The sequence below is a fragment of the Mobula hypostoma genome, assembly GCF_963921235.1.
Source record: "Mobula hypostoma chromosome 8 unlocalized genomic scaffold, sMobHyp1.1 SUPER_8_unloc_3, whole genome shotgun sequence".
NCBI lineage: Eukaryota > Metazoa > Chordata > Chondrichthyes > Myliobatiformes > Myliobatidae > Mobula > Mobula hypostoma.
The window spans coordinates 61,876-82,269 of record NW_026948126.1 but is presented as its reverse complement, the minus strand read 5'-3'; the positions used below and the strand labels follow the sequence as shown (position 1 = coordinate 82,269).

The 20,394-nt window shown below is 48.1% G+C and overlaps 1 protein-coding gene across 1 annotated transcript in view; it reads left to right on the top strand.

Moving 5' to 3' along the window:
* The first annotated feature begins 9,691 nt into the window (after window positions 1-9,691).
* The window catches only part of LOC134341191 (mitochondrial import receptor subunit TOM40 homolog), a 31,866-nt gene continuing 21,163 nt past the window's right edge, over window positions 9,692-20,394 (top strand). The window contains exons 1-4 of the mRNA XM_063039010.1: window positions 9,692-10,056; window positions 12,350-12,417; window positions 12,998-13,090; window positions 13,363-13,464. Coding sequence (XP_062895080.1) covers window positions 9,846-10,056; window positions 12,350-12,417; window positions 12,998-13,090; window positions 13,363-13,464 — 474 coding nt within the window. The 5' untranslated portion in view covers window positions 9,692-9,845. The remainder of the gene's footprint in view (window positions 10,057-12,349; window positions 12,418-12,997; window positions 13,091-13,362; window positions 13,465-20,394) is intronic.

Below are 20,394 nucleotides of genomic sequence, written 5' to 3'. Positions count from 1 at the left end.
AGATCATCGCCAGGGGCTCGGCAATCTCCTCCCTCGCCTCCCACAGTAGCCTCTGGTATAGCTCATCCGATCCCAGTGACTTATCCAACCTGATGCTTTCCAAAAGCTCCAGCATATCCTCTTCCTTAATATCTACATGCTCAAGCAAGTCATGCCTACAATCGCCAAGATCCTTTTCTGTAGTGAAGCAAAGTATTCATTAAGTACCTCTGTTATCTCCTGTGGTTCCATACACAGTTTTCCACTGTCACACTTGATTAGTCCTATTCTCTCACGTCTAATCCTCTTGCTCTTCACATACTTGTAGAATGCCTTGGGGTTTTCCTTAATCCTGTCCACCAAGCCCTTCTCATGGCCCCTTCTGGCTCTCCTAATTTCATTCTTAAACTCCTTCCTGCTAGCCTTATAATCTTTTAGATCTCTATCATTACCTAGTGTTTTGAACCTTTTGTAAGCTTTTCTTTTCTTCTTGACTAGATTTACAACAGCCTTTCTAAACCATGTACTATGTAATTTGATCTTACTGCTAAAGAGTGCAGCGACTAATCACAGAAGATCAGACCAGCAGCTGACAAGTGTTACATTAGGTAAATGTCACACTCCAGTTCTGCTGGTTCTGACTCATCCCGCCTTTCACTGGCTTGGGCCTGTGGCTAGAGATGACATCACTTGTTGTTTGTCTCCCATATAAGGAGATGCTCTGGCTTTATAAGGATCAAACTCGGAGTATTGTGAGCAGTTTTGGGCCCTATACCTAAGAGAGGATATGCTGGCATTGGAGAGGGTCCTGAGGATGATGATCCTGGTAATGAAAGGGTTAACATATGAGGAGCACTGATGGTTCTGGGCCTGTACTCGCTGGAGTTCAGAAGAATGGGGGAGGGGGTCTCATTGACATCTATTGAATATTGAATGGACTAGATATAGTGGATTCAGAGAGGATGTTTCCTATAGTGGGGAGAATCTAGGACCAGAGGTAACAGGCTCAGAACAGAGATGAGGAGGAATTTCTTTAGTCAAAGGATGGTGAGCCTGTGGAATTCATTGTCACAGATGGCTGTGGAGACTAAGTCATTCGGGGTATTTAAAGCGGAGATTGACAGGTTCTTGATTAGTAAGGGCATCAAAGTTAACTGGGAGAAGGCAGGAGAATGGGGTTGAGAGAGAAAAGAAATTAGCCATGATGGGATGGTGAAGCAGACTCGATGGGCCAAATGGCCTAATTCTGCTTCCATGTCTGATGGTCTCTGATGGTATTCGTGGGTCATTTTCCCCTGAATCAGGCAATTTCAAGTTATATCAGATCATGAACAGAAACTATCCTTATAAACTTGTATTGATTCTTCTACCTTATCCCATAATTGACATCTGACTCGGACGTGATCTCCAATTTAGCAGATTATCACTACAGTGACCACTGAGCACATGTACATTCTGTAAAATGCTGATGCTGGAAAGTAGCATCCATCATCAAGGATTCGCACCCCCCACCACCAACCACACAGGACATGCTGTCTTCTCACTGTTGCCATCAGAAAGAAGGAACAGGAGCCTCAGGATCCACACCAAGTTCAGAAACAGTTATCATCAACCTCAACCATCCGCCACTTGAACCAGCAGGGATAACCACTGAACTAACTGTTCCTACAGCTTTCAGGGGCACTTCATCTCATGTTTTCAATACTTATTTCTTTATTAATTTTATTATTTCTTTGTTCCCTTCATTTTTGTACTTGCTGTTTGTTGTGTTTCACACGGTGGTGGGGAAGATGCTGGAGTCAATTATAAAAGATGAAATTACGGCACATTTGGATAGCAGTAACAGGATCAGTCTGAGTCAGCATGGATTTATGAAAGCGGAAGTCATGCTTAACTAATCTGCTGGAATTTTTTGAGGATGTAACTATGAAAATGGACAAGGGAGAGCCAGTGGATGTAGTGTACCTGGACTTTCAGAAAGCCTTTGATAAGGCCCCACATAAGAGATTAGTGGGCAAAATTAGAGCACATGGTATAGGGGGCAGGGTACTGACATGGATTGAAAATTGGTTGGCAGACAGGAAACAAAGAGTAGAGATTAACGGGTCCCTTTCAGAATGGCAGCTGGTGACTAGTGTGGTACCGCAAGGCTCGGTGCTGGGACCGCAGCTATTTACAATACATATTAATGATTTATATGAAGGGATTAAAAGTAACATTAGCAAATTTGCAGATGACACAAAGCTGGGTGGCAGTGTGAAATGTGCAGAGGATGTTGAGATAATGCAGGATGACTTGGACAGGCTGGGTGAGTGAGCAGATGCAGTTTAATGTGGATAAATGTGAGGTTATCCACTTTGGTGGCAAGAACAGGAAGGCGGATTACTATTTGAATGGTGTCAAGTTAGGAAAAGGGGAAGTACAATGAGATCTAGGTGTCCTTGTTCATCAGTCACGGAAAGTAAGCATGCAGGTACAGCAGGCAGTGAAGAAAGCTAATGGCACGTTGGCCTTCATAACAAGGGGAGTTGAGTATAGAAGCAAAGAGGTCCTTCTGCAGTTGTACAGGGCCCTGGTGAGACCACACCTGGAGTATTGTGTACAGTTTTGGTCTCCAAATTTGAGGAAGGACATTCTTGCTATTGAGGGAGTGCAGCGTAGGTTCACGAGATTAATTCCCGGGATGGCGGGACTGTCATATGTTGAAAGATTAGAGCGACTGGGCTTGTATACACTGGAATTTAGAAGGATGAGAGGGGATCTGATTGAAACATATAAGATTATTAAGGGATTGGACACGCTAGAGGCAGGAAACATGTTTCCGATGTTGGGAGAGTCCAGAACCAGAGGCCACAATTTGCGAATAAAGGGTAGGTCATTTAGAACGGAGTTGAGGAAAAACTTTTTCACCCAGAGAGTTGTGGATCTGTGGAATGCTCTGCCTCAGAAGGCAGTGGAGGCCAATTCTCAGGATGCTCTCAAGAAAGAGTTAGGTAGAGCTCTTAATGATAGCAGAGTCAAGGGATATGGGGAGAAGGCAGGAACAGGGTACTGATTGTGGATAATCAGCCATGATCACAGTGAATGGCAGTGCTGGCTCGAGGGGCCAAATGGCCTACTCCTGAACCTATTGTCTATTGTGGCTGTTCACTGTCCTGTTGGGGGTGGTCTTTCATTGACTCTAACGTGTTTCTTATGTTTACTGTTGGGAGTGGTTTAAACTACTATTGCAGGGGGATGGGAACCAGGATGATAGAGTTGAGGATGAGCCAACAGGTTTACAAGTAGATGATGAATGTAAGGAAGGACAACCCATTGATTGGGTACAAGTGCAGACTGAGCAAAGAGTTAAATTGTACCAGAGAGACAAAATTGAAAAGGCTGAAGCTGCTGTACTTAAATACACGTAACATTCAGAATAAGGTGGATGAACTACTGGTGCATTTATAGATTGGTCAGCATGACGTTGTGGGCATCAATGAGTTGTGGCTGAATGAAGGTCATAGTTGGGAGCCTAACCTCAAAGGATATACTTTATATCAAAAGGACAGGCAGGAAGGCAAAGGCAGTGGTGTGGCTCTGTTGTTAAGAGATGGAATTACATCTTTAGAAAGAAATGACATAGGATTAGAGTATGTTGAATCTTTGTGGGTGCAGTTAAGAATCTGCAAAAGTAAAACAAGGCATGATGGGAATCATATATAGGCCTCCAAATAATAGCCAGGATGTGTCATTGAGATTAAAAGGGGAGCTGGAAAAGGCATGTAATAAGGGTAACGATACCATTGTAATGGGGGACCTCAATATGCAAGGGGATTGGGAAAATCAGGTCGGTGTCAGATCGCAAGAGAGGGAATTTGTTGAATGCCTACAAGATGGCTGTTTAGAGCAGCTTGTGCCTGATCTTTCAGGGAAAGGCTATCCTAGACTGGGTGTTGTGTAATAACACAGATCTTATTAAGCTTTTACATTAGGCTGCCTAATGGGATGTAATTGTCCATCATTGTCCCTGTACCTAAGAAAACCAAGGTAGCATTGCCTGAACGACTGGAGCCCTGTTGCACTTACCTCCATTATAAGCAAATGGTTTGAGAGGCTGGTTGAAGACCGCATCTGCAGCATGCTACAACCCGCACTGGACCCCTACAATTCACCTACCAAAGGAACCGGTCTACTGACGACACCATAGCCACAGCCCTACACACCATCCTCACTCACCTGGAGAAGAGGGATGCATACGTTAGAATGCTGTTCCTGAACTACAATTCAGCATTCAACACCATAATTCCCTCCAGAATTGACAGGAAGCTCAAAGAGCCCCGCCTGCACCCCACCTTCTGCAGCTGGATCCTAGACTTCCTATCGGATCACCGACAGGTGGTAAGGATGGGCTCCTTCACCTCTGCTCCTCTGCCCCTCAACACAGATGCCCCCAGGGTTGTGTCCTGAGACCCTTCTCTGCTCTCTTTACACTCACGACTGTACTGCCACACACAGCTCCAATCTGCTGATCAAATTCACAGATGACACAACTGATTGGCCTTATTTCTAGTGGTAATGAAACAGCCTAGAGGAGAGGCTGACAGCCTGACACAGTGGTGCCAAGATAACAACCTCTCCCTCAGCGTCCAAAAATCAAAAGAGCTGATTGTGCAGAATGTGTGGGGAATGGTGGGATATGGACATTGTGTGGACAGAGGGGATTAGTGTGTCAGACACACACATGAATGTGTGGAGAATGGAGGGATGTGGACATTGTGTAGACACAGGGGATTAGTGTGTCAGACACACACATGAATGTGTGGAGAATGGAGGGATGTGGACATTGTGTAGACACAGGGGATTAGTGTGTCTGACACACACATGACTGTGTTGGGAATGGAGGGATATGGACATTGTGTAGACAGAGGGGATTAGTGTGTCTGACACACACATGACTGTGTTGGGAATGGAGGGATATGGACATTGTGTAGACAGAGGGGATTAGTGTGTCTGACAAACTCATGAATGTGTGGGGAATGGAGGGATATGGACATTGTGTAGACAGAGGGAATTAGTGTGTCAGACACACACATGAATGTGTGGAGAATGGAGGGATGTGGACATTGTGTAGACAGAGGGGATGAGTGTGTCAGACACACACGTGAATGTGTGGGGAATGGAGGGATATGGACATTGTGTGGACAGAGGGGATTAGTGTGTCAGACACAAACATGAATGTGTGGGGAATGGAGGGATATGGACATTGTGTAGACAGAGGGGATTAGTGTGTCAGACACACACATGAATGTGTGGGAATGGAGGGATATGGACATTGTGTAGACAGAGGGGATTAGTGTGTCTGACAAACTCATGAATGTGTTGGGAATGGAGGGATATGGACATTGTGTAGACAGAGGGGATTAGTGTGTCTGACAAACTCATGAATGTGTGGGGAATGGAGGGATATGGACATTGTGTAGACAGAGGGAATTAGTGTGTCTGACACACACATGAATGTGTGGGGAATGGAGGGATGTGGACATTGTGTAGACAGAGGGGATTAGTGTGTCAGACACACACATGAATGTGTGGAGAATGGAGGGATATTGTCATTGTGTAGACAGAGGGGATTAGTGTGTCTGACAAACTCATGAATGTGTGGGGAATGGAGGGATATGCACATTGTGTAGACAGAGGGGATTAGTGTGTCTGACAAACTCATGAATGTGTGGGGAATGGAGGGATATGGACATTGTGTAGACAGAGGGAATTAGTGTGTCAGACACACACATGAATGTGTGGGAATGGAGGGATATGGACATTGTGTAGACAGAGGGGATTAGTGTGTCAGACGCACACATGAATGTGTGGGAATGGAGGGATATGTACATTGTGCAGACAGAGGGGATTAGTGTGTCTGACAAACTCATGAATGTGTTGGGAATGGAGGGATATTGACATTGTGTAGACAGAGCGGATTAGTGTCTCAGACACACACATGAATGTGTTGGGAATGGAGGGATATTGACATTGTGTAGACAGAGGGAATTAGTGTGTCTGACAAACTCATGAATGTGTGGGGAATGGAGGGATATGGACATTGTGTAGACAGAGGGGATTAGTGTGTCTGACACACACATGAATGTTTGGGAATGGAGGGATATGGACATTGTGTAGACAGAGCGGATTAGTGTGTCAGACACACACATGAATGTGTGGGGAATGGAGGGATATGGACATTGTGTAGACAGAGGGGATTAGTGTGTCAGACACACACATGAATGTGTGGGCATGGAGGGATATGGACATTGTGTAGACAGAGGGGATTAGTTTAGATAGTAATTTAATTACTAGTTTAATTAGTTTGGCATAACATGGTGGGCAGGTCAAAAGGGCTCTATGGTCTGTGATGGTGATGTAATGCTGCAGTGATGGAAAACACACAGGGAACACCCAGAACAATATGGACACTTGGAAATTGCCAGGACGTGCCCCAGACACACCCCCTTCAAAACACCATAAATCATATCCCTCACAACTGGATTAAAATAGTTCACCCTCACCTTCAGTCTTTACCAAGCCTGTTCACCGTGGCTCTGTGAAGGACCGGTCCAGCTCCTGGAGCTGACTTGGTCCATTCCAAGGCTGCGGTACCTCACAGTTACCTGGGGACCTCTACAGACCTTGTACTCTTACTTACAACATGATAGAAGAGCTTTCGGGGTAATCTAGGGGAGACTCACCAGGCTAATTACTGGGAGATCTACGCTATCCAGAGTTTATAGGTCTATATTCTCTGGAGTTTAGAGGAACAGTGAGACCAAAGTTCAAAGGACATTCAAACATAGGACATATCAAAGACTGTATACTATATACAACCTTGAGATTCTGTCCTTACAGGCAGTCGCAGAACAAAGAAACCCAATAGAACCCGCTTTATAAAAGACCGTCAAACACCAGATGTACAAGGAAAAAAATAAATCGTGCAAGTAACAGGAAGCCAGTAACATTCAGAACTGAAGTTCACGAAAGTGAGTCCACAGCGATGAAGCAGAATAAGGCCATTCAGCCCATTGAGTCTGCTGTCTTTTGATCATAGCAGATTCATTCAACCCTTTTTCCCCGTAGACTTTGACACTTCTTACTTATCAACAACCCATCAACCTCCGTTTTCAATACATGCAACGATGTGACAACGAATTCCATAGATTCACCACCCTCTAACATCAATTTTCTACCTCATCTGTTCTAAAGGGATGTCGTTGTGTTCTAAGGCTCTGCCCTCTGGTCTCACACTGAATTTTATTCCAGCATACAAGGCTAATTGGCTTATTATTGTCACATGTTAATAAGCTACAGAGAGGGTCCGTAATGTCGACCGTTTATTCATTTTCATAGATGTTGCTAATTTCCTCCAATATTTTATGAGTTTTGCATCTGCAATTTTTCTCCTGTGCAATAAAAGCTTGGTTGGTATGCATCTGTGTCCAGGATGTTATTGATACTACAGGAAAGATATTGATACAATTAAAATGAGTGCAGAGAAAACTTGCAAGGATGTTGCTGGACTTGTTGAACTGAGTTATAGGGAAAGATTGAATAGGTTAGGACTATGCTCTGGTGCGTAGGAGAATAAGGGTGATTTGATATGTACAAGTGGAATGGATAGAGTTACAGCAATCACAAACAAGAGAAAACCTGCAGATGCTGGAAATCTGAGCAACACACTCAGAAAGCTGGAGGAACGCAGCAGGTCCAGCAGCACCAGCCCTGATGAAAGGTCTCGGCTTGAAACATTGACTGTACTCTTTTCCATGGATGCTGCCAGGCCTGCCGAGTTCCTCCAGCATTTTGTGTGCTTTGCTTGAAGTAAATGCAAGCAGTCTTTCCCCACCAAGTTTGGGTGAGACTGGAACTAAAGGTGCAAACACAAGGAAATCTGCAGATGCTGGAAATTCAAGCAACACACACAAAATGCCGGTGGAACACAGCAGGCCAAGCAGCATCCATAGGAAGCAGCACAGTCAACATTTCAGACCGAGACCCTTCGTCAGGACTGTGCGTCTTCCTATGGATGCTGCCTGGCCTGTTGCATTCCACCAGCATTTTGTGTGTGTTGCTGGAACTAAAGGTCATGGGTTGAGGGTGAAAGATGAAATGTTCAAGGAGAACAGAAGGGGTAACTTCATCACTCAGTTGATGATGGGAGAGTATGGGATCAAGGAATTATCTTTAGTGTCCATTCAAGAGTCTGATAATAGCGGGATAGACGCTGCCCGAGCCTGGTGATGCATGACCTTGAGCTTTTGAATCTTCTACCCAACAGAATGGGAAGGTAGAATGACTGAGTTTTGAGGGGTGATTGATTATATTGGCTGTTTTCCTGAGGCAGCAGGAAGAGAAGTCGATGAGGGTTTACAAGAATGCGGCAACTATACTGAATCATCTCAGTTCCCTAGGGGACAGGACAGTAGATGTTGAGTCACCAACGAGTAAATATAACTCCCTCCATGTCAACCTACCCCCTCCACACCACACTCCCTCTTCAAAAGTTCAAAGGTCAGTTTTTTTAAAAAATCAAAGTACATATATATGTCACCATATACAATAGGATTCAATTTCCTGTGGGCATACTCAGCAAATCTATAGAGTAGTAACTATAACAGGATCAAATGAAAGATCAACTAGAGTGCAGAAGACAACAAGCTGTGCAGATGCAAATATATATAACTAGTAATAGATAATGAGAACATGAAATAACAAGAGTCCTTAACTCGAGATCATTGATTGTGGGAATATCGCAATGGATGGGCAAGTGAGTGTAGTTATCCCCTTTTGTTCAAGAGCCTGATCGTTAACTTCTTGAACCTGGTGGTCCGAGTCCTGAGGCTCTTGTACTTTATACTTGATGGCAGCAGCAAGGACATGGCCAGGATGGTGGGGATCTCCGATGCTTCCCTACGACAGCATTTCATCCATATGTGCTCAATGGTTGGGAGGGCTCTCTTGTAGGATTTTTCATTCGAAAGCACTCCTCCCTTGCCGCTGCCTCCTCACTCTCTCCATTTTCTGCTGCGTGTGTAAATGCACAAAGAATGCTCACAACAGGGAGGGAGGCCATTTGTCCCCATGGGTATACACTAGCCCTCTGAGCCCGCCCTCTGCTAACTTCCCAGAAGTTCTTTTTCCTCACAAGGTTAATGCAGTTTCCCGAGATTGCTCCAGTTGTTTAGGCCTGCAATCATCCCCCGGCGTACCATATGCAGAGCCCAGCCACCGGCACTGAGTAAAGCAATCCTCAGCAGGACCGGCAGCTTCTCTGCAGCACTACATGCCGCAGCATGCGTGCAGCCGCGCCGCTGGCGCACCTTTGGAGGACAGGAACGACACTGCTCTTCCCCCCATTCATTCGCAATGGCTGCGACTTGGCTCCTGACCTTCAGAAGCACATGGGTCCGCCGCTCAACCTACCTTGGAAAGAGGCCCTTCTGACGGGCGGAGCGGACAGCCAATAGGCGTCGCTGGTCGCGGGCAACTACCCAATGGCGAGAAATGGGTGGGCCAAGCGGCAACGCACAAGTTAGGGCGCCGGGGTGAAGGTGGGGGGTAAGCGTCAGACAAGCAAACCTCTGCCTGTGATTGACACCGGAATTAGACCAGTGGAAGGGCGACGTGATGACGTCAGCGGAGGGTAGTGGCCAATGGGAGGAGAAGAAGGCCAAGACGTGGGGCGGGAGAACGGCGCCCCGGAGCTTGGTGGCGCTGCGTGCCTCGCCGTGGATCTCTGCCGGTTGGCCGCCGGGAGCGGCGGTGTGGGATTGGCGAGACCTAGTTCGTCGCAAATTAAATCTTTGGGTACTGGGCGGTTAACTGCTTCCCCGAGCATGGGCAACGTGTTTGCGGCTGGCTCACCCGTGCCCGGCGCCGGCTTCTCAGTGCCGCCAGGGTTCGCCGTGCCGCCGGTATCGGGCCCGGAGCAGCAGCGGGCGGCGGCGGCAGGGATCGGGCCTGGGACCGGTAACGGGAACGGAGCCGGCGGTGTCGGCGGGCTCCCGAACCCCGGCACCTTCGAGGAGTGTCACCGCAAGTGCAAAGGTAGAAATGTGCCCCTCCGGTCGCTCTGCACAGGGCCATCGCATTCTGACCCCCTCTGCCTAGTGACCTGTCTCCTCCTCATTTACCCCAGTGTCCTCTCCTCTTAACCACTATCATTTCCTGTCCCTCCCTCCTGCCCTGCATTTCTAACCCTCGTCCCGTTGCCTCTTATTTCTGTGCTCAGGTGGTGATGTAGGCAGGAGCTTTTCCTCACGGATGGAGTCTGCGACCAGGGTCCCGGTCTCAGAATGACGGGTTGGATGTTCGGGACGTAGTTGGGAGATGTTCCTTCAGCTAGAGAGTCAGGGATCCTGGAGATTCTCTACCCGTACCCACTCCCACGCCAATCTCCCTGTGTCCAAGAGGGTCTTCCCAATATTGAGAGGGTAGATGGCTCTGGGAGAGGAGATCAGCTGTTGTGATGGGGAAAGGGAGAGCATGGAAGAGAGCCCGAATGGCCTCGTGGAGGATTAAATGTGGATAAATGTATAACGCTTATATTGTCGCTGTGTAACACCAAGGTGCAGTAAGAACCTCCTGCTGGTCTTTCACTGTTAACCCCAGGGTACAGTACTGGTGGGGACAGGTCTGTCACTGTATAACACTGGGGTACAGTACCAGTGGGGATGTGTCTGTCACTGTATAACACGAATACAGTACTGGTGGGGATGGCTCTGTCACTGTATAACACCGGGGTACAGTACCAGTGGGTACGGATCTGTCACTGTATAACACCGGGGTACAGTACCAGTGGGTACGGATCTGTCACTGTGTAACACCGGGGTACAGTACCAGTGGGTACGGATCTGTCACTGTATAACACCGGGGTACAGTACCAGTGGGTACGGATCTGTCACTGTGTAACACCGGGGTACAGTACCAGTGGGTACGGATCTGTCACTGTATAACACCGGGGTACAGTACCAGTGGGTACGGATCTGTCACTGTATAACACCGGGGTACAGTACCAGTGGGTACGAATCTGTCACTATGTAACAAGAATACAGTAATGGGGACAGGTCTGTCACTGTACAACGCCAGGATACAATACCTGTGGGCTGGGTCTGTCTAACACAGGCATACAGTACTGGTGGGTACGTGTCTGTCAGTCTGTAACACCAGGGTGCAGTACAAGTGGGGATGGGTCTGTCACTGTGTAACACGAACACAGTATTGGTGGGGATGGGTCTGTCACTCTGTAACAGCAGGGTACAGTACAAGGTGGGGAAGGGTCTGTTACTGTGTAACACCAGGGTACAGTACCGGTGGGGATGGGTCTGTCACTGTAAAACCAGGGTACAGTACCGGTGGGGATGGGTCTGTCACCGTATAACCAGGGTGCAGTACCAGTAGGGACGGGTTCTTCACTGTATAATACGAACATAATATTGATGGGGACGGGTTTGTCACTCTCTAACACCAGGGTACAGTACCGGTGGGGACAGGTCTGTCACTGTGTAACACCAGGGTACAGTATGGGTGGGGACGGGTCTGTCACTGTGTAACACCATGGTACAGTACCAGTGGTTTTGTGTCTGTCACTGTATAACACCAGGGTACAGTACCGGTGGGGACGGGTCTGTCACTAGAACACAGGTATAGTAGGGTGGGGATGGGTCTGTCAGTCTGTAACACGGGAGTACAGTATGGGGGGGGACAGGTCTGTCACTCTCTAACACAGTGGTACAGTACAGGTGGGGACAGGTCTGTCACTGTAAAACCAGGGTACAGTGTGGGTGGGGATGGGTCTGTCACTGTATAACACCAGGGTACAGTACCGGTGGGGATGGATCTGTCACTGTATAACACCAGGGTACAGTATGGGTGGGGACGTGTCTGTCACTAACACCAGGGTACAGTACGGGTGGGGATAGGTCTGTCACTGTGTAACACTGGGGTACAGTACGGGTGAGGATGAGTCTGTCACTGTATAACATGGGTATAGTATGGGTGGGGACGGGTCTGTCACTGTGTAACACCAGGGTACAGTATGGGTGGGGACGGGTCTGTCACTGTGTAACACCAGGGTACAGTACCGGTGGGGATGGGTCTGTCACTGTATAACACCAGGGTACAGTATGGGTGGGGACGTGTCTGTCACTAACACCAGGGTACAGTACGGGTGAGGATGAGTCTGTCACTGTATAACATGGGTACAGTATAGGTGGGGACGGGTCTGTCACTGTGTAACACCAGGGTACAGTACCGGTGGGGACGGGTCTGTCACTGTATAACACCAGGGTACAGTACCGGTGCGGATTGAGCATATTCTGATCTCTCTTCCTCCTTGCAGAGCTCTTCCCGATCCAGATGGAGGGAGTGAAGCTCATCGTCAACAAGGGACTGAGTAACCATTTCCAGGTGGGTTATGGCAGCTCAAGGTGCCACCAGCTATCTGACACATTTAGGTGGTATCCCTGTGTGCAGTGCTTTGACCCTGACCACCTCACCCACTCCGTCCCCACCACCCCTGCACTGTGACGCCTTTCGTACCCCTGTGGGTGTTGGCTATGCAGTGGGAAGAGGCTCTCCCAGATCCCAGAGACCCAGGTTCGATCCCCACCTTTGCCACTCTTTGGTGTTTGCATGTTCTCCCTGTGATCCCACAGGTTTTCCCTGGGGTGCTCCGGTTTCTTCCCATGTCTCCGTTACATATGGGATCGGCGGGTGAGGGGTGGGTGGGAAATGTGAGCAAGAATGGGATGAGTGGGTGGTGGTCAGCACGGACTCGGTGGGCCGATTAGCCTGTATGGCAGTGTAGGAGTTGCTGTTGGATCTTTTAAGATAGTCCTGCGATTGGACTGGGGTTAAATTGTTGGGTTGCTGGATGATGGCTGCTGTACCATGCTGCCTCTCCAAGTTAATAGATACATGAATCAGTCTTGTCCTGTGTGTTGTTGCCTAATGTTACTCTTCCTTCCACCTTCCTCCCATTGCACAGGTCAATCACACCGTCTCTCTCAGCACAACGGCAGAGTCCAGCTATCATTTCGGAGCCACGTATGTCGGCACCAAACAGATTAGTCCAACTGAGGTAAGATTCTCACGCACTTCATGTTGTGAAGGCCAGGAGAGAGCAGGAAGCTCAGTGCGTGTGGGATGCGTCAGGTGTGTGGAGGGGGGCTGGCAAGTGGTGTACACAGTGTGGGTAAGGATCTAATCCCGGGGGCCGGGGGTGGGGGGGGGGGGCGTTATATATGGAATAACAGATCCCTGGGAGTGGGTTGCAGGTGGGAATCTACTGAGCTGTGTTCTATTCATTGTATCTGTGCTTCAAATGTGTAACTGTGTTGTGCCACGTTACAGGCATTTCCAGTGTTGGTTGGGGACATGGACAACACGGGCAGCCTCAACGCACAGGTGATTCATCAGGTCACCAACAGAGTCCGCTCCAAAATGGTGCTGCAGGTGAGTGACCGGCGAACTGGCATTCTGGATGTGGGTCACTTTGGGAGGCGCTCCACACCAGCTTCATTCTGTGTCCAACCCTTCGACCACAGCCCCCAGTTTGTGCTGGGTAGTATCTTATTTATAATGAACACTGTCCAGAAATCGATCAGCAGTGGGAGAGTCTACAAATCCACTGGGGAATTCCAAGACGCAATGTTTACGAGTCCACCAGAGGCTGTGTGGGTGGGTAGTAGGGTCTTGTTTACCTGATGTGCACACTGCATATGCTCCATCTGCAGGCATGGGCCTAACCTCTAGACCATCAGACATAGATGCAGAATTAGGCCATTCAGCCCAACAAGTGTGCTCCGCCATTCCATCATGGCTTATCGCAGATCCTACTCAACCACAAACACCTGCTTTCTCACCGTAATCTCTGATGCCCTGACTGATCAGGAAACTATCAATTTTCACTTTCAATATAGCTTCGTACTTGGCTTCCACAGCTGCAGAGCATTCCACAGATTCGCTACTCTCTGGCTGTAAATTTCCTCCTTACCTCTGTTCTAAAGGGCTGCCCCTCAATTTTGAAGTTGTACCCTCTACATCTGGACACCCCACCATGGGAAACATCCTCTCCACATCCATCTTACCTAGGCCTTACAATATTCAGTAGATTTCAATGAGATCTCCCTGCTTTCTTCTAAATTCCAGTGAGTACAGGCCCAAAGCTGCCAAACTTTGCTCATATGTTAACCCCTTTGTCCCCAGAATCATCCTTGTGAACTTCCTCTGAACTCTCTCCAACGACAACACATCCTTTCTGAGATATGGGGCCCAAAACTGCTGACGGTGCTCCAAATGTGGCCTTAAAAAGCTTCAGCATTATCTCCTTGTTTCTATATTCTATTCCCCTTGAAATAAATGTCAACATTGCATTTGCCTACTTTACCACAGAGTCAACCTGTAAAATAACCTTCTGGGAGCTTACTACTAGGACTGTCAGGTCCCTCTGTACCTCTAATGTTTCAACGTTTTTCTCATTTAGATAATAGTCTGCACTATTGTTCCTTTCACCAAACTGCATTATCATGCATTTCCCAACACTGTATTGCATTTGCCACTTTTTTGCCTATTCTTTCAATTTGCCTATGTCCTACTTAAATCCCATTGCTTTCTCAGCACTACCTACCCCTCCGCCTAACTTTGTATCACCTGCAAACTTTTCCACAAAGCCATCAATTCCATTATCTAAATCATTGACACACAATGTGAAAGGTAATGGTCCCAATACTGACCCCTGAGGAACACCACTAGTCACTAGCAACCAACCAGAAAAAAAACCCGTTTATTCCCACCTGTCAGCTATTCCTCTATCCATGGCAGTATCTTTCCTGTAATGCCATGGGATTTTATCTTGTTAAGCAGCCTCGTGTGTGACACCTTACCAAATGCCTTCTGAAAATCCAAGTAAAGGACATCACTGCCTCTCCTTGTTCAATTTCCTTGTTACTTGCTCGAAGAACTCTAACAGATTTGTCAGACAAAATTTCCCTTACAGAAACCTTTACAGCCCTGAGGGGCACCTGTGTTGAGGATCAGAGGGGCGGAGGTGAGGGAGCCCACTCTTACCACCTGCCAGCGATCTGACAGGAAGTCCAGGATCCAGCTGCACAAGGCAGGGTGAAGGCCGAGGTCTCTGAGTTTCTGGTTGAGCCTGTGGTGTTGAATGCTGAACTGTAGTCCAAGAACAGCATTCTCACATAAGCATCCTACTCCAGATGTGTAAGGACAGCATGTAAAGCAGTGGCTATTGCGTCATCTGTCAATCGGTTGGGTACGCGAATTGTAGGGGGTCCAGTTTGGGTGGTAGCATGCTGCAGATGTAGTCCTCGACCAGCGCCTCAAAGTATTTGCTTGTTATTGAGGTGAGTGCAACAGGACGCCAGTCGTTCGGACATGTTACCTTGGTCTTTTTGGGTATAGGAACAGTAGTTTTCTGAGCTAACTCTGGTTGGACGTAATGGGAGGTGGGCATAACAAACCTCAAAGGAAATTTAATATCAATTACATATGTTACAATATACTACCCTGTAATGTACTTTCTTGCACACATTTACAGAAAGACCATAAGGCATAGGAGCAGAATTAGGGCGTTCAGCCATTCCAGTCACCGTATCCTTTGATGCCCCAAACAATCAGGAAACTATCAACTTCCACTTCAGATATACCCATGGACTTGTCCTCCATCGCAATCTGTGACAGAGCATTCTACAGATTCACTACTCTGGTTAAAAAAAGTTCCTCCTAGCCTCCTGTTCTAAAGGGTTGCCCCTCAATTTTAAAGCAGTGCCCGCTATTTCTAGATACTCCCACCATAGAAAATATCCTCTCCATATCCCCCCTATCTACTCCTTTCAACACCTGGCAGGTTTCAATGAGATCCCCCCCACCACATTTTTCTAGATTCCAGTGAGTACAGGCCCAAAACTGCCAAACGCTCCTCATATGTTAACCTACATACATCAAAGTTGCTGGTGAACGCAGCAGGCCAGGCAGCATCTATAGGAAGAGGTGCAGTCGACGTTTCAGGCCGAGACCCTTCGTCAGGACTAACTGAAGGAAGAGTGAGTAAGGGATTTGAAAGCTGGAGGGGGAGGGGGAGATGCAAAATGATAGGAGAAGACAGGAGGGGGAGGGATAGAGCCGAGAGCTGGACAGGTGATAGGCAGAAGGGGATACGAGAGGATCATGGGACAGGAGGTCCGGGAAGAACGACGGGGGGGGGTGACCCAGAGGATGGGCAAGAGGTATATTCAGAGGGACAGAGGGAGAAAAAGGAGAGTGAGAGAAAGAATGTGTGCATTAAAAAGAGTAACAGATGGGGTACGAGGGGGAGGTGGGGCCTAGCGGAAGTTAGAGAAGTCAATGTTCATGCCATCAGGTTGGAGGCTACCCATACGGAATATAAGGTGTTGTTCCTCCAACCTGAGTGTGGCTTCATCTTTACAGTAGAGGAGGCCGTGGATAGACATGTCAGAATGGGAATGGGATGTGGAATTAAAATGTGTGGCCACTGGGAGATCCTGCTTTCTCTGGCGGACAGAGCGTAGATGTTCAGCAAAGCGGTCTCCCAGTCTGCGTCGGGTCTCACCAATATATAAAAGGCCACATCGGGAGCACCGGACGCAGTATATCACCCCAGTCGACTCACAGGTGAAGTGATGCCTCACCTGGAAGGACTGTTTGGGGCCCTGAATGGTGGTAAGGGAGGAAGTGTAAGGGCATGTGTAGCACTTGTTCCGCTTACACGGATAAGTGCCAGGAGGGAGATCAGTGGGGAGGGATGGGGGGGACGAATGGACAAGGGAGTTGTGTAGGGAGCGATCCCTGCGGAATGCAGAGAGAGAGGGGGAGGGAAAGATATGCTTAGTGGTGGGATCCCGTTGGAGGTGGCGGAAGTTACGGAGAATAATATGTTGGACCCGGAGGCTGGTGGGGTGGTAGGTGAGGACCAGGGGAACCCTATTCCTAGTGGGATGGTGGGAGGATGGAGTGAGAGCAGATGTACGTGAAATGGGGGAGATGCGTTTAAGAGCAGAGTTGATAGTGGAGGAAGGGAAGCCCCTTTCTTTAAAAAATGAAGACATCTCCCTCGTCCTAGAATGAAAAGCCTCATCCTGACAGCAGATGCGGCGGAGACGGAGGAATTGCAAGAAGGGGATGGCGTTTTTGCAAGAGACAGGGTGATCACAACTATCTGGACTATTCCTCTTCTCACCCTGTCTCTTGCAAAAACGCCATCCCCTTCTCGCAATTCCTCCGTCTCCGCCGCATGTGCTGTCAGGATGAGGCTTTTCATTCTAGGACGAGGGAGATGTCTTCATTTTTTAAAGAAAGGGGCTTCCCTTCCTCCACTATCAACTCTGCTCTTAAACGCATCTCCCCCATTTCACGTACATCTGCTCTCACTCCATCCTCCCACCACCCCACTAGGAATAGGGTTCCCCTGGTCCTCACCTACCACCCCACCAGCCTCCGGGTCCAACATATTATTCTCCGTAACTTCCGCCACCTCCAACGGGATCCCACCACTAAGCATGTCTTTCCCTTCCCCCCCCCCTCTGCATTCCGCAAGGATCGCTCCCTACACAACTCCCTTGTCCATTCGTTCCCCCCATCCCTCCCCACTGATCTCCCTCCTGGCACTTATCCGTGTAAGCGGAACAAGTGCTACACATGCCCTTACATTTCCTCCCTTACCACCATTCAGGGCCCCAAACAGTCCTTCCAGGTGAGGCATCACTTCACCTGTGAGTCGACTGGGGTGATATACTGCGTCCGGTGCTCCCGATGTGGCCTTTTATATATTGGTGAGACCCGACGCAGACTGGGAGACCGCTTTGCTGAACATCTACGCTCTGTCCGCCAGAGAAAGCAGGATCTCCCAGTGGCCACACATTTTAATTCCACATCCCATTCCCATTCTGACATGTCTATCCACGGCCTCCTATACTGTAAAGATGAAGCCACACTCAGGTTGGAGGAACAACACCTTATATTCCGTATGGGTAGCCTCCAACCTGATGGCATGAACATTGACTTCTCTAACTTCCGCTAGGCCCCACCTCCCCCTCGTACCCCATCTGTTACTCTTTTTAATGCACACATTCTTTCTCTCACTCTCCTTTTTCTCCCTCTGTCCCTCTGAATATACCTCTTGCCCATCCTCTGGGTCACCCCGCCCCCGTCTTTCTTCCCGGACCTCCTGTCCCATGATCCTCTCGTATCCCCTTCTGCCTATCACCTGTCCAGCTCTCGGCTCCATCCCTCCCCCTCCTGTCTTCTCCTATCATTTTGCATCTCCCCCTCCCCCTCCAGCTTTCAAATCCCTTACTCACTCTTCCTTCAGTTAGTCCTGACGAAGGGTCTCGGCCTGAAACGTCGACTGCACCTCTTCCTATAGATGCTGCCTGGCCTGCTGCGTTCACCAGCAACTTTGATGTATGTTGCTTGAATTTCCAGCATCTGCAGAATTCCTGTTGTTCATATGTTAACCTCTTCGTTCCGGGAATCATCCTCGTGAACCACTTCTGGACTCTCTCCAATGACAGCACATCCCTTCTGAAATATGAAGCCCAAAACTGTTGACAATACTCCAAGTGCCGCTTGACCAGTGTCTTATAAAGCCTCAGCATTATCGCCTTGCTTTTATATTAGAAAACCTACAGCACGATACGTGCCCTTTGGCCCACAAAGCTGTGCCGAACATGTATTTACCTGAGAAGTTACTGAGGGTTACCCATAGCCCTCTATTTTTCTAAGCTCCATATACCTATCCAGGAGTCTCCAAAAAGATCCTATCGTATCCACCACCACCACTGTCACCGCCAGCCCATTCCACGCACTCAGCACTCTCTGTGTTTAAAAAAAAACTCACCCTGACATCTCCTCCGTACCTACTTCCAAGCACCTTAAAACTGTGCCCTCTGGTGTTAGCCATTTCAGCCCTGGGAAAAAGCTCTCACTATCCACACGATCAATGCCTCTCGTCATCTTATGCACCTCCATCAGGTCGCCTCTCGTCATCTTATGCAGCTCCATCAGGTCACCTCTCATCCTCTGTCGCTCCAAGGAGAAAAGGCTGAGTTCACTTAATCTATTCTCATCAGGCATGCTCCCCAATCCAGGCAACATCCTTGTAAATCTCCTCTGAACCATTTCTATGGTTTCCACGTCCTTCCTGTGGTGAGGTGACCAAAACTGAGCGCAGTACTCCAAGCGGGGTCTGATCAGTGTCCCATATAGCTGCAACATTACCTCTCGGCTCCTAAACTCAATCCCACAATTGATGAAGGCCAATGCACCGTATGCCTTCTTAACCGCAGAGTCAACCTGCACAGCAGCTTTGTGTGTCCTATGGACTCGAACCCCAAGATCCCTCTGATCCTCCACACTCCCAAAGGTCTTACAGTTAATACTATATTCTGCCATCATATTTGACCTACCAAAATGAACCACCTCACACTTACCTGGGTTGAACTCCATCTGCCATTTCTCAGCCCAGTTTTGCATCCTATCAGTATCCCACTGTAACTCTGACATCCCTTCACACTATCCACAACACCCCCAACCTTTGTGCCATCAGCAAATTTACTACCCCATCCCTCCACTTCCTCATCCAGGTCATTTATAAACATCATGAAGAGTAGGGGTCCCAAAACCCTGAGACACGCCACTAGTCACCGACCTCCATGCAGAATATGACCCGTCTACAACCACTCTTTGCCTTCTGTGGGCAAGCCAGTTCTGGATCCACATAGCAAGGTCCCCTTGGATCCCATGCTTCCTTACTTTCTCAATAAGCCTTGCATGGGGTACCTTATCAAATGCCTTGCTGAAATCCATATACACTACATCTACTGCTCTACCTTCATCAATGTGTTTAGTCACATCCTCAAAAAATTCCATACACACTTTTCCATTGTCACACTTGATAGGTCCTATTCTCACATCTCATCTTCTTGCTCTTTACATACTTGTAGAATGCCGTGAGGTTTCCTTCATCCTGTCCGCCCGCGTTGGCCTTCTCATAGCCCCTTCTGGCTCTCCTAATTTCATTCTTAAGCTCTTTCCTGCTTGCCTTATAATCTTCTAGATATCTCTCATTGCCTAGTTTTTTGAACCTTTCGTTCTCTTCTTTTCTTCTTTACTAGATTTACAAAAGCCTTTGTACACTATGGTTCCTGTACCCTACCGTCCTTTTCCTGTCTTATTAGAACGTATCTACGCAGAACTCCACGGAAATATCCCCTGAACATTTGCCACATTTCTTCCTTACGTTCCCCTGAGATCATCTGTTTCCAATTTATGCTTCCAAGTTCCTGCCTGATAGCCTTATATTTCCCCTTACTCCAATTAAACACTTTCCTAACTTGTCTGTTCCTA